The sequence below is a fragment of the Aquarana catesbeiana genome, linkage group LG06 (assembly GCF_042186555.1).
Source record: "Aquarana catesbeiana isolate 2022-GZ linkage group LG06, ASM4218655v1, whole genome shotgun sequence".
NCBI lineage: Eukaryota > Metazoa > Chordata > Amphibia > Anura > Ranidae > Aquarana > Aquarana catesbeiana.
The window spans coordinates 71508528-71522728 of NC_133329.1; the positions used below are offsets into that span (position 1 = coordinate 71508528).

Genomic DNA, 14201 nt, shown 5'->3' on the forward strand with positions numbered 1-14201 from the left:
GATTCTTTCTTACTTACTGTAAAAATCCTATTTTACACACCTTTTTCCTGCAGTTCTTTAGCCAGTCCACTGTGGCCACCAGTTCTTCCTTGCCATCAGGGGGTGATTCTTACTCATGGATAGCATGGTACTCATGTAATGATATCCAGAAGTACTGTGAGCCCAAGCTGGAGTCAGAGGGCATGTCCATGACAGCCCGACCGCACAGGAAGTGGGTTAAATGATGGCGGGCATCATTCAGACAGATTAGTGGCATCTAGTGGTGGAAAAGTCTTACTGCATATTTTTTGTTTTAAAAGGAAGAAAGGAAGTGGGGTGTTAAGCATTTTAAAGAAATTATAATTCTTGGAGCATAAAAATTGGTTTATGGTTACAATAAGGCTAAAATGGAAATACCTATTTGACACACCTCCACATTTACTATCTAACACATAGAGAATAGAACAATATGACACATAGATCACAAAGGGGTGTATTTATGAAAGTATTGTATAGTTGTGTATCTATCAAGAAACAAACAGCGACCTGTGTGAGTCCAGTAACAGCAGGCTCTGATGTAGAGTTGACCTCAGTGTGGAGCTGGGTTGCCTCCCTTCAGCCAACAGTGAGAAATTCAAACTTCATGCTGAACAACCATCGGACATCACTGGCCACAATGTGAGCGGTTCTTGCAAGATGGGGCTGCAGTCAAGGCACTTTTATGTAATGAAATATGTCAGTGCAACCATTGTTGACTTTAATACTTTGATCATTAAAGGTTTAACTGTGCAAGGCGAGTACTTCTGTTTTTCTCTTGTTTATTTTTTATTCATCCATCAAAACTGCATGTTCTCAGACTATATTCTCTGCAGATTGAATGTGTGAATAGGCAAAATACTGCATTATGCCCCGTACACACGATTGGAAATGCCACCAGCAAAAGACCAATGAGAGCTTTTGGTCGGATAATGCGACCGTGTGTATGCTCCATCGGACTTTTGCTGGCGGCATTTTTGCCAGCAAAAGATTGAGAGCAGGTTCTCTAATTTTCTGTCGGAAAAAGTTCCTATCTGAAAATGCGATCGTCTGTAGCAATTCCGATGCACAAAATTCCTACGCATGCTCGGAAACAATTCGACGCATGCTCTGAAGCATTGAAATTCATTTTCTCAGCTCGTCGTAGTGTTGTACGTCACCGCGTTCTTGACGGTCGAAAGTTCAGAGAACTTTTGTGTGACCGCGTGTATGCAAGCCAAGCTTAAGCGGCAATCCAAGATTTTTCCGACGGAAATTCCGATCGTGTGTACGGGGCATAAGAGTCACTGGATGGCACTCACTACCGTAGAAAAAAAAAGTATGCTCTTCAGCTCCATCTAATGGCTACAATTTGGTATTTGAACCATTCACACATTCGATCTGCAGAGCATATAGCAAGAGAACATTTGATGTTGCCCCATTTACATGCAGCTTCAATGGATAAACTGCTATGCTTTTTTCATAAATACACCTCATAGTCTCTTGCTCCTTGGGGTATTGTAGGTGTTAGGTGTAGGTGTAGGCCTACAGTCTGGTATATTTAACCTGTCAGACAATCCAGCCATGGTTAAAATAAAATGCTGCTTAAATAAATCCCACACCACTCATAAATAAAATGATGTACTCTAATATCTTATATTGTGTGATAGCATGCTAATAGTCTAGTGAGCACACAAAAGAAAATCAATAGTATGTTCTTGAAATGTACATGCTGTATTTTTTTTTAAACATTTTCAGTTTGTATTGCTCTTTATGAACGTATTGATTTACAGTAGTGACTGCCCAGTTTTAAAACCCATCCAGGGGTCACATTCAGATTATGCTCCAGTCCAACAATTCATTTTCATCACTATTACATTATTTTTTGAAGAGTAAGTTTGAATTTGGGTATTTGTGGTTATGTTGGTTAATTCTCTGATATTTCTGGATCTTATTATTTTCAGATTTTCCGTGGCGTCCTGAAGTTACAGAACTCTCCAATCCAGTTCTGTTATTTGGTCGGTCGGTGACAGTGCAGTGTGAGATCTATAATTTCTTCCCCAATAATCTGTCTGTGATGTGGTTTGTGAAGGAGAGAGGAAGTCAGGAATATGTCCCGGTGGATCTGAGGAAACCCTACAAGTCCATGATCTCCCAGCTACAATACTCTGATTCTGGATACTCCTGTACCGCCTCTGTAGAGTTCACCCCATCTCTCTCCTCTCACCATGGGGTTATGTTCATGTGTAAAGTGAAACATCCCAGCCTGGAACATCCTATAGAGAGGATCACCAAACCACTATTTATAACATGTAAGTCTGTGTTTTATTACAGGCTGAACTCCAGTCAGCTATAAACAACATAAGGCTCGGTTTGCACTGCTGTAAGACCCCAAAGCCGCGCAGCTTGCTTGCGACTTCAGTTCAACTTTCATGCAACTTTGAGGATTTGCAACTTTTTTTTTTTAATCTCTTTTTTAATTTTACAAAAAAATATATATTACAACATGTATTTTCAATCTTCAACTTTATCCACTCTCGCAGGAGCTTTCAAATAACATTTCTTAGTAGTAGTTGTAACAGATAAAAACCATTAATTCTTCCCCTTAAACCCTTGTGTTGATGGTGTGGTTTGTTGTACCCCTTCGCTTTCCTATCCAGCATCTTGTTATTTTCTTTCTTACTATTCCAGCTGTTCACTCCTTAGGTTGCCCAGAGTCCATTGTAGGTTCTACTATCCAGCTTGCCCAAACTCCCTCATACTTTTCCTCACATCCTCTATTAGAATACAGTAAAACCTTGGTTTGAGAGTAACTTGGTTTGAGAGCGTTTTGCAAGACAAGCTAAAAAAATTTTTAACAAATTTTGACTTGATATATAAGTGATGTCTTGATATACAAGTAGCGTCACATCACAACAGAGTATAAAAGAGAAGAGAGGCCCCTCTAAGTGTAGCAATATGGTTACATTTAATGAAGGTACAACATTTAGCAACTCACATGGTTGATGATTAACCACTTTAAGACTGAGCCTCTTTTTTAGATGTGTTGTTTACAAGTTAAAAACATTTTTTTTTTGCTAAAAAATTACTCAGAACCCCCAAACATTATACATTTTTTTTCTAACACCCTAGAGAATAAAATGGCGGTCGTTGCAATACTTTCTGTCACACTGTATTTGCGCAGTGGTCTTACAAGCGCACTTTTTTTTTAAAAAATACACTTTTTTGAATTAAAAAATAAGACAACAGTAAAGTTAGCCCAATTATTTTTTAATTGTGAATGATAATGTTACGCCGAGTAAATTGATACCCAACATGTCACGCTTCAAAATTGCGCCTGCTCGTGGAATGGCGTCAAACATTTACCCTTAAAAATCTCCATAGCCGACATTTAAAAAAATTCTACTGGTTGCATGTTTTGCGTTACAGAGGAGGTCTAGGGCTAGAATGATTGCTCTCGCTCTACCAATCGTGGCGATACCTCACATGTGTGGTTTGAACACTGTTTTCCTATGCGGGCACTCCTCACATATGCGTTCACTTCTGCACGCAAGCTCAGCGGGATAGGGCGCATTTAAAATTTTTTTTTTTCTTATTTATTTTACCTTTTATTTCTTATTTTTACACTGTTTAAAAAAAAAATTGTCACTTTTATTCCTATTACAAGGAATGTAAACATCGCTTGTAATAAAAAAAAGCATGACAGGACCTCTTAAATATGAGATCTGGGGTCAAAAAGACCTCACATCTAATATTTACACTAAAATGCAATAAAAAAATAAATAAATAAACATTTTGTCATTTTAAAAAATGAAGAAAAAAAATGGCCCTTTAAGAGCTAGGGGCAGAAGTGACGTTTTGCTTCCGCCCTGCAGTATCATGGAGACGGGTGGGGGCCATCTTCCCCTCACTTATCTCCATGTCAGGCCACCGGAAGGATCCGATCGCCTCCACCGCTGCCGACGGCTCCGGTAAGCGGCGGAGGGCACTGGATCTCAGCGGGGGGGGACCTTCTCCTGCCGCCGATAAAAGTGATCTTGCGGCGAATCCGCCGCAGAGACCACTTTTTATCTTATACTGGACCGCCGGCCGAACACAGGGTTACCAGGGTTATGGCAGCTAGTGGCTGCCATAATAACGATACCCATCCTCAAATTAGGGACGTACATTGGCGTGCGGTGGTCCGGAAGTGGTTAAAAGAGGCACATCTACTGTAAGTAAGCAGGCATCTGGGGTAAAGCTGTCCACATAGATCGTCCTCCTCACCACCATCATCGTCGTTCCTTTTGTATGACAAGCATGTATCTGGAACGAATTATGCTTGCAATCCAAGGTTTTACTGTATGTTTCTCTATACAATGGCAAGCTTTTGAAAATATCTAGTGAATGAGGATTTGAAACTTTTGCCAATCATAACAATACGGAGTGTGACATATATCAATGAACTTGTGTTTTTTTAACCGTTCTGTGATCGAAAAGCTCTTCCAATCCTCATGGTAGAGTATTGCTATTTATAACCATACCTGGTCCCGCTTGCCTTTATAGGTCGGGTCACTTGTATCAAAAATTGCAGGAAGCCCAAATACAAGTCACATGAGTTGTTCATTGCTCAGAGCATCCCTCAGTCTCTTGGAAGCCATCTTTCCTGTACTGTGAACACAGCTGTACAATGTTCTTGCTAAGTGGGCAATGTGCTTTGGGAGGAGATTTTGAGCTGCAGGGATGGGCTGGGCCACACATCAGAAAATGGAATGGGGGTGGAGTATAGGGTTAAAGTGGCAGCCGAAGACGCAAAGATAAGACAAAGAAATGACTTCCTTGCGACTTTTGAGGTTATAACATTGCAGTTAATGGCAATCAGTAGTGCAGGAACTATTTTTTTTTTGTCACTGCAGCTTGAGTCGTAGCAATTAAGATGGCACCCATTGAAATTAATATGTGTTGACTGTGTCTGTGTCGCACATCGCAGCAAGTCTAATGAGAAATCACAGAAGTGTGAACCAGGGCTAATACAACTCTGTATACATTACATCACTAGATGTATGTTATTATTAATTACAAGCAGTTTAGGTACCTGAGTGTGACTTGGTATCAGCCTCTTGCAGTTACTGTACAGTTCCCAAATATGTAGGAAATTTCTTCTACTTCTGGATACAGAGAAGAGGGATTAGAACACTTGTCAGGTCTGTATTACTGTGCTACTATTAGGGAGATTCACTCTCTCTGTTTGTCCTGTTTACTATTATCACCGAGAGCGAAAGTGAAGGAAAAATCCAAAATTCTGGGTTGTCCCCAGAACAGTAATATAGTGGAAATCTTCCAATGAGGACACTGGAGACAATAGGAATACTAGTTCTGATGACCCTGGTACAGGGATTATCTCACTTTGGAGGGACTTCCTCTCACTCCCTGTTTTGGCTATAGACAAGAAGTGGAGGGAGATCCCCTCAATGGGACACAGATAGAAAAAATAACAGACAGGGGTTATAACACCCCCCCCCCCTCAACTATATTCACACTTAAAAAAAAAATTTGCAATTAGTTCTACAACACACTTTAATGTATACATTTAACTGTTTCCTGAGAATTCTGCTTTAAACTTTATGAAACGTATTCTAATGATCCCTTGGATTTCACCCAGAAATCTGACATCCATACTCCCCGTACACACGAGCGGAATTTCCGTCGGAAAAATCTTGGATGTTTTTTTTTCCGACGGGATTCCGCTCAAGCTTGCCTTGCACACACACGGTCACACAAAAGTTCTCTGAACTTTCGACCGTCAAGAACGCGGTGACGTACAACACTACAACGAGCCGAGAAAATGAAGTTCAATGCTTCCGAGCATGCGTCGAATTGTTTCCGAGCATGCGTAGGAATTTTGCGCATCGGAATTGCTACAGACTAATGCATTTTTGGATAGGAACTTTTTCCGACCGAAAAATAGAGAACTTGCTCTCAATCTTTTGCTGGCGGAAATGCTGCCAGCAAAAGTCCGATAGAGCATACACACGATCGCATTTTCTGACAAAAAGCTCACATCGGTCTTTTGCTGGCGGCATTTCCGATCGTGTGTATGCGGCATTAGATGTGGGCCTGGTCTGCTGAAGTTTTGGTTTTCAAAAATAAAATGACAAAATATGTTCTTTACCCTAGCTAGCTAACACATGAAAGTCTTAGACCAGAAGATGGTTACTTGATTTGACTGATGACATCCTCGCCTAGCTTGATGAGCCCATTCACACCGCATGCATTGGACTGTGCTAGGTAGCCAGTCCCAATGCATAGTCAAAAAGTTGTGTTCCCTTCCATACCACGACGTGTAAAAAAGTAAGAAATGCAGTATTTTTTAGCACTACTATGTGAAGGAACAGTTATGCCGCGTACACACGAGCGAACTTTCCGTTGGAGTTGCGCTGAAATGGACTTGCCTACACATGATCACACCAAAGTCCGATCGTTTAGAATGCGATGACGTACGACGGGACTAAAAAAAGGAAGTTCAATAGCCAGTAGCCAATAGCTGCCCTTGCGTTGTTTTTGGTCCGTTGGAATAGCATACAGACGAACGGTTTTCTCGATAGGAATTGAGTCAGTCGGAAAAATTTAGAACTTGTTTTATTTCTAGGTCCGTCAGAATTTTCGACAGAAAAACTCCGATGAAGCCCACACATGATCGGAATATCCGACAGGATGATTCCGTCTGACTTTTTCTGCTGGAAAGTCCGCTCTTGTGTACGCGGCCTTAGTGCTTCACTTGGTAAATGCAGTGATGTACTACACATTTAGTGGTTCGGCCTGAAGTTGACCGCAATTTGGTTCAGAAAGTTTGGCCTCCTTCAAACCTTGATTCCTATAGAAGTCTCAAAAGACACAAGGGTGGCCCTCCTTCACTGTGTGATTCCAGGCTTTCTCTCCTGCCAACAGAAATGATCTACATATTTGTTTCTGACTGCTAAACAGACAAGAGCCAAAATCAATTTCCAAAAGGTTAAGGAACGTATGAATAGGGAGCCAGTTCATAGGAAACGATCCAGTATTCTCAAGGACTTGCAAGCGAAATACCTAAAAATATGGAAATTGTTGCTTAGTTATGCTTTTATATTTTTGAAAACTTCTAGCTGAGATATTTATAGTCCTGTGTTGTCCCTGTTCCCTGACCTCTATTTCTAACCACTTATAAGTTGCCTTGATTCATCAATTCCCCCCCCGCCAGGCATTCTCATTCCTCCCCCCTTGAGTTTCTCCTATATATATTTTTCCTTTTCCCATCCCTTCCTCTAACCCCTTTCCCAATCTATTCCCAGACCTACATTTTTAAACCAGTGGATTATGCCATACATTCGTATGAACATCTTTAGTATATTAAATGAATTGATGAATGTTGTTCAAAAGTATTTCAAAATTCCATTTGTTTTTAACATTCGCTTTTGGAATGAATGAATTTTACACTGTTAGAAATTCGTTTGTTTTCAAAAAAATTTCCATTCTGCTTCTTCAAATTTTCTTATCACTGGGGTCAAAGAGAAAGATTGCTTTGACACCACTAATGACTAGAAATTTCAAGGAATGTTAAAAAAAAAACTGAATTTTTAAATTAAATTCACAGGTCCAAATAACCACTTCAACAAATGTCCAGATTCTTTGATTCAGGTGTGCCATCCTAAAACATGCCCATGTTTGTCACCACCACCTCCACTCATGCAGGTATACGCTGACCTTCCAAGATGAATCTTCAAATTATAAAAAGCCCTCCTTAAAGCCGGGACAAGTTCTATTGGAAGATTCAGCCTTATTAGACCATATGCTCAACCAAGTTAAATCCCAGGCAATGGCACAATATAAAAATAAAATATGTATTTAAATATAAAATATTTATTCATTTTATTTTTATTTTGAGTCATTGTCTGGGATTTTCCTTGGTTGAGTATGTGGTGGAATAAGGCTGAATATTCCAATAGAACTTGTCCCAGATTTATGGAAGACTCCACACTCCAGACTTTTTATAATTTGAAGGTCCATCTTGGAAGGTGAGCGTATACCCACATGAGTGGAGGTGGTGGTGAATACATGGGCACGTTTAAGGGTGGCACACCTGAATTGAAGAATCTGGGGCATTTGTTGAAGTCGTTTTTTGGACTGATGGACACCAGTGTTTTAGCGTGGTTCCTTTGCATTTTTTCATAACATCTGTTTTGTTTATATATTTGAACATTGTGGTTTATTTATTTATTGTAGCACGGTGCATTTGTATATATACATATTCTGGCAGAGTTTTTAATTTTGAAACCCCATTGTTTTCATATTGCTATTTACTGGAGTGAGTGTGATATTTTTATTTACATTAAATTCTACTAGTATATACAGTAGACGGCTTAAAGCTTTAATAACGAGCCACAACTACAGAATGCACCTCGCTGAGTGCAACATGTGTGAAAACAAATTATATTGCATGGAAAAAACATTGGATGGATAAAAACAAATTCAATGTTTTCTTTTACAATTGACATTAACAATCCCAGTGCATACATGGCAATCTTACAGTGCAGTTCTTTATTTGCCTTACCCTGTAATGACGGGCTCACATGATGTAGCTGCAGTTTGTAGTGTCATGGCCGATCAGTTCCATTATGTCCATATATTCATTCACCTAGCTTGTCCCTGTTTGCAAAAGGGGCAAGACAGTTTATTGTTCTGGGTATACAACGTCCAGTCCATTGCCTTTACTTCTGTGTTGCATTACAAATATGTAAGGGCTAATGTGATGAAAACACATCTCTTCTAGCATTGTGATCTCTCTGTGAATGTTCTGCCTGTTTGTGGCTGTGTCAGATAAAATTACCGCACCTGCACTAGTTCTAGACTGAGAGACCCAGAGATTGTGGGATTTGTAGATCCTTCAAAGGAAGTGTCAGCTCTTAAACTCCAGACAGAGGTCATGCATTAATCTGTACAGTGCTGTGCCTCATGTCAAATGAAAAAAACAAAGTACTGACACTAAAATGTAAAGACTTACTTTACTCTAGGTTGTGTATTCAGGGCAACAAATGCCACCATGACACTATATGATCAATGCATATCTTATGCTGGTAAAGATAACAAGGTGCAAATAAGAAGGTTTATAATGCATTTAAAATGGTTGTAAACCCACAAAAAAAATCACTGCAAGACAAAAGGCATAATGAGCTAGTATGCATAGCATACTAGCTCATTATGAAATACTTACCTTAGATTGAAGCCCCCGCAGCATTCCCGCCACACTGCTCTGCCCGGCGACATGTCTCCCGGAGTTATTTCCGGGTATCACGGCGCTGTGATTGGCCGGAGCCGCGATGACGTAACTCCTGCACATGCGCGCGGGAGCCACCGGTAATGACACATCAGCTGAAGTGCGACAATGACATTGACTCATGTTGATACAGGGGATATCTCCTAAACTGTGCAGGTTTAGGAGATATCCATGGTAGCTACAGGTAAGCCTTAATATAGGCTTACCTGTAGTGAAAAGTGGTCTGTAAGGGTTTACAACCGCAGGTTGGCTCCCCTGGGTGAACCAACATAGCTGTACGATGTAAACAGACAGATCTCCGTGCTGTCAGGGGTGAGGAGAGTGATTTGTTGTTCATACTAAGTATTTCATAATTGATAAACATAAAAATTGATAAACTGGTGCAATGCGAGAACACTGCGAATCCACTGCGGGTTCCCGCATCGCACCGACTCGCATGTCAGTTCACACTGCCATATGCGAATCGCTGGGGAGTGTCAATACATTGTTAAGGACACCCCCAGTTCAGCTTGCATATCGCACTGCGAACTGACAGTCCGGACATGCGATCCGATTCTGGTCCGAACAGAAAAAAGGGTCCTGTGCGTGTTTGCACCGAATGCGGTGCGATATCAGCCATACTACCTGTACAGCTGATATCGAAACGCACAGACATCGCATGTAATGTGAATGGCAGTGTGCTGCGAATTACATGCGATGCCTGTGCGATGTCCGGCATCGCACAAGTGTGAACTGGGCCTAAAAGTTAACACCCCCGAATCAGTTCGCATATCGCAGTGTGATCTGCAAACTCGGACAGTAATCGAATCACCCATGCGATCCGATTCTGCTGTGGACCAAAAAAAGGGTCCTGTAAGAGTTTGGTCCGAGGGCAATGCAAATTTAGCAATACTATCTGTATGGCTGAAATCGCATTGCACAGAGATCGGATGTGATTTTGCACTGCAGTGCGGTGCGAATCACATCCGATCTCGGACACCGCAGCAGTGGGAACTGGCCCTAAATCATATTGCATTTGCACCAAAATGGTACAGGACCCTTTATTTGGTCCGCACTGGAATCGGATCGCATGGGTGTGAACACCCATGCGATCCGATTCCTGCACCATTACATAGTTCGCACTGCGATCTGTGAAATGATTTGGGGGTGTCATTAACTTTACATTGACACCCGCAGTGGTGCGCAGATGTCAATGTAGGTGCGATTTGAAAACCCACTTAGGAATCACGCTGGTTCACGCATCGCACAAGTGTGAACCCAGCCAGAGACGTGAACATCTAAAAAAAAATATATACATATATCTATATATATCTATATATATATCTATATATATCTATATATAGATATATATATAGATATATATAGATATATCTATATCTATATATATCTATATATATATATAGAGCTATATAGCTATCTATATATATATATATTATATATATATATATATATATATATGTAAAAATATATATAATAGATGTATCTATCTATAGATATATCTATAGATAGATATAGTCTATATATGTCAATAAATATCTATTTATCTATCTATATATATATAGATATAGATATATACATATCTATATCTATATATAGATATATAGATATATATCTATATCTATAGATATATATCTATATATATATATATCTACACACTATAAATTTCACCAGTTTCAGGCTTCTCACTCTGATTCTCCACTTCTGAAATGGTGAATCAGAAAGTGCGAATTCTGTCACAGATCGCCAGTGAAGTGTGGAGATCGCACCTTCATAAACTGGCCGTTTCTGTGAAGTCAGTTACAAATTCTCACTGTGCTGAGATAATCAGTGGAGAACATGTTCTCCACTGATTATCTCAGTTTCATAAACTGGTAATGAGCTGAGATCAGCGGTGAGACTCGGGATCGCTGCTGATCTCAGTTTCATAAAAGGACACCTTTGTGTTGATTCCATTTGAAGTTATAGTTACATTTCATTTCCAAGTACCTGATTCTGTTTTTGTTGATTTTCAGTGGCCCCGGTGTTAACAGATTCAGTGAAATTAAATCCATGTGAACCTGAGGAGGTGCTCTGCTCTGTGCGCCTGGAGAAGTTCTTTCCCAAGAACATCAATCTTACATGGACATTTGGAGAAAACAAATATATTCTATACACACCAAAGAAAACTCTTCTAGTAGACGATGAAATGGAAACATTCTGTGTTATCAGTGAGTGCAAAATTCCCTGGAATCAGCTGAAATTTCCTGTACGGGTCACCTGGGAACACGAGTCTATGGCAGAACCTCAATCTACAGAGCTACTTGGACCAGGTAATGACCACAGAACACAAGGTAAAACTGTGCCATCAGTAACACAAGGGATTATTTATTTATTACAGGAACTTATATAGCACCATCAATTTATGTAGCGCTTTACATATATTATACATTCACATCAGTCCCTGCCCTCAAGGAGCTTACAATCTAAGGTCCCTAACTCACATCCATACACATACTAGGGCCAATTTACACAGGAGCCAATTAACCTACCAGCATGTCTTTGAAGTGTGGGAGGAAACCCTTGCAGGTACAGGGAGAACATGCAAACTCCATGCAGATAGTATAATGGTTGGGATTTGAACCAGTGAACCTAGTACATCTATGTGGTAGTGCTAGCCACTGTGCTGCCCATTATCTTTTCAAGAGCAATACAAATCACAAGGGTAATATAGAAAGCATAAGGGAGGTTATGAGAAGATGTAAAACATCAGAAACATTAATATATTAGGAGATGTCATACAAGTTATGAAACTATGTAACAAGGGCACATATTGCAGAGGACGGCAATCTTCACAGCCCCCCCCACACACACACACCTTGTTTACATGAAAAGAAAACATAAACCTCTTTGAAGGCTCAGAGAACATAAAGTATTACTAAACTCACAACCTGCAGTCACTATATCTGGTCTCCCACAGTACACAAAACATGGAAATGCAATATTTAGTAAATATAAACTGCTAAATACCTTTTCTCATCAACAGTATATAGCAGTCTTTTGCCTTCTATCAGTTCCTAGTAAAGCTTGTAGGAGGAGTTTTCATTCCCCCCTGACCCTCTGTCTGGACAGTGCTGATTGGCCGTGTGCTGATCACATGCACCCTCCAAAGTAAAAAAAAACTCTCCGGCAATACACACCAAACTGAGCATGCCCGACCACTGGCTCTGTAAATATCAGGTTCTTTTTTTGAGACAGTGGAAGAAGAGGAGGATCAGAGAAGACAAACAGCCTTTATACACAATGCAAAGGATTACCCCTTGGGTTCTACAGTGAGTATAACAAGCATGCTTTACTGCATATACAGACTGATTTTACTGTTGTGGGTTTAGTAACACTTTATATAACATCTTCTGATCTATTTGGATTGGACAACAGTCTATTGTTTATGATAGCACCTGTTATAAAATAGCACTTTAGTCTCTATACTGAAAATAGCAGTTCTCCTCCTGTGCCTTGGCACTCCTGTGTCTTCTTGAACATCATAGCTGTATATCTGTAGTGTGGGATCATCTAAGGTATTGTATCCTCTATTAATCTCTCTACATTTGAGAAGAGTGAGATTTGGTGGAGCCACTATTGTGCTGCTCATTGATATCCTTAAATGTCTTTTCTACACAGCGTTGTCTCTATTAAAAAAAAAAAAAAACAGAACAAAATGTGTTAAAGCAATACTATGAATAAAAAAATTAAAGAAAATAAATTTCAATGAAAAGTCTAATGCCCCGTACACACGGTCGGACATTGATCGGAAATTCCGACAACAAAATTCATTGTTTTTTCCGAAGGATGTTGGCCTTAAACTTGTCTTGCAGACACACGGTCGCACAAAGTTGTCGGAAAATCCGATCGTTCTGAACGCGGTGACGTAAAACACGTACGTCAGGACTATAAAAGGGGCAGTAGCCAATAGCTTTCATCTCTTTATTTATTCTGAGCATGCGTGGCACTTTGTGCGTCGGATTTGTGTACACACGATCGGAATTTGAACGATTGGATTTTGTTGTCAGAAAATTTTATAGCCTGCTCTCAAACTTTGTGTGTCGGAAATTCTGATGGAAAAAGTCCGATGGAGCCCACACACTGTCGGAATTTCCGACAACAAGCTCCGATCGCACATATTCTGTCAGAAAGTTTGAACGTGTGTACGCAGCATAAGGCTACATTCACACCTGAGCGTTTTCAGCTCCTAAAACGCTCATCTCAAAAGCTCCAAAACGGCCAACAAGCAAAATCTCATTATTTTAAATGGCCCCTGTTCACATCTGAGCATTCTGTTGCCTGAAGCAAAACACCTGAAACTCAAAAAAAGTACATGAGCTTCTTTTTAGGTAGATTACATTCATTTTTCTGCTTTTTACATTGCTGACCTTTTGACCTGTACAAAATCGCAGCAAAAACACGGTAAAAGGCGCTGCAAAATCTCAGTAAAATCACGCGACTTTCACCCTGAAAACAAAATGCTCAGGTGTGACTGCAGTCCTGTGCACCATATATTATGCAAGAGGCCACCAGTACAATAATTTACTGCATTCATCCATCCAATATGATCCATGAAATCACACATGACCTCCCTACACTCACCAGACAACATCGACCCTCTGCTGTATAGCACGAGAGTCACCCTCACTTGTAAATATCACCCTCCCGGGTCACTCCAATGTCCTCCTTGGTCTCTCTGTATCTGTATTCCAGATCCTCCTTCAGTCCTCACCAGTCAGCCTATCATACAAATAGTTGACATCCTCCTCTAGAGCAGCTTTGACATTTCATGTTTAATTCAGTGTTTGAAAAATGATTTTGCTTCCATCACTTCCTGTGGATTATATCCCAGCACTGACCCCGCTACTCCACTGATCTCTAACTGCTTATAGGTTCGGCC

The 14201-nt window shown here is 40.2% G+C and overlaps 1 protein-coding gene across 2 annotated transcripts in view; it reads left to right on the plus strand.

Moving 5' to 3' along the window:
• The window catches only part of LOC141148597 (uncharacterized), a 406627-nt gene that overhangs the window by 189869 nt on the left and 202557 nt on the right, over positions 1 to 14201 (plus strand). For both annotated transcript variants that reach the window (XM_073636195.1, XM_073636194.1), the window contains exons 13-14: positions 1959 to 2306; positions 11296 to 11592. In XM_073636195.1, the coding sequence (XP_073492296.1) occupies positions 1959 to 2306; positions 11296 to 11592 (645 nt within the window). The remainder of the gene's footprint in view (positions 1 to 1958; positions 2307 to 11295; positions 11593 to 14201) is intronic.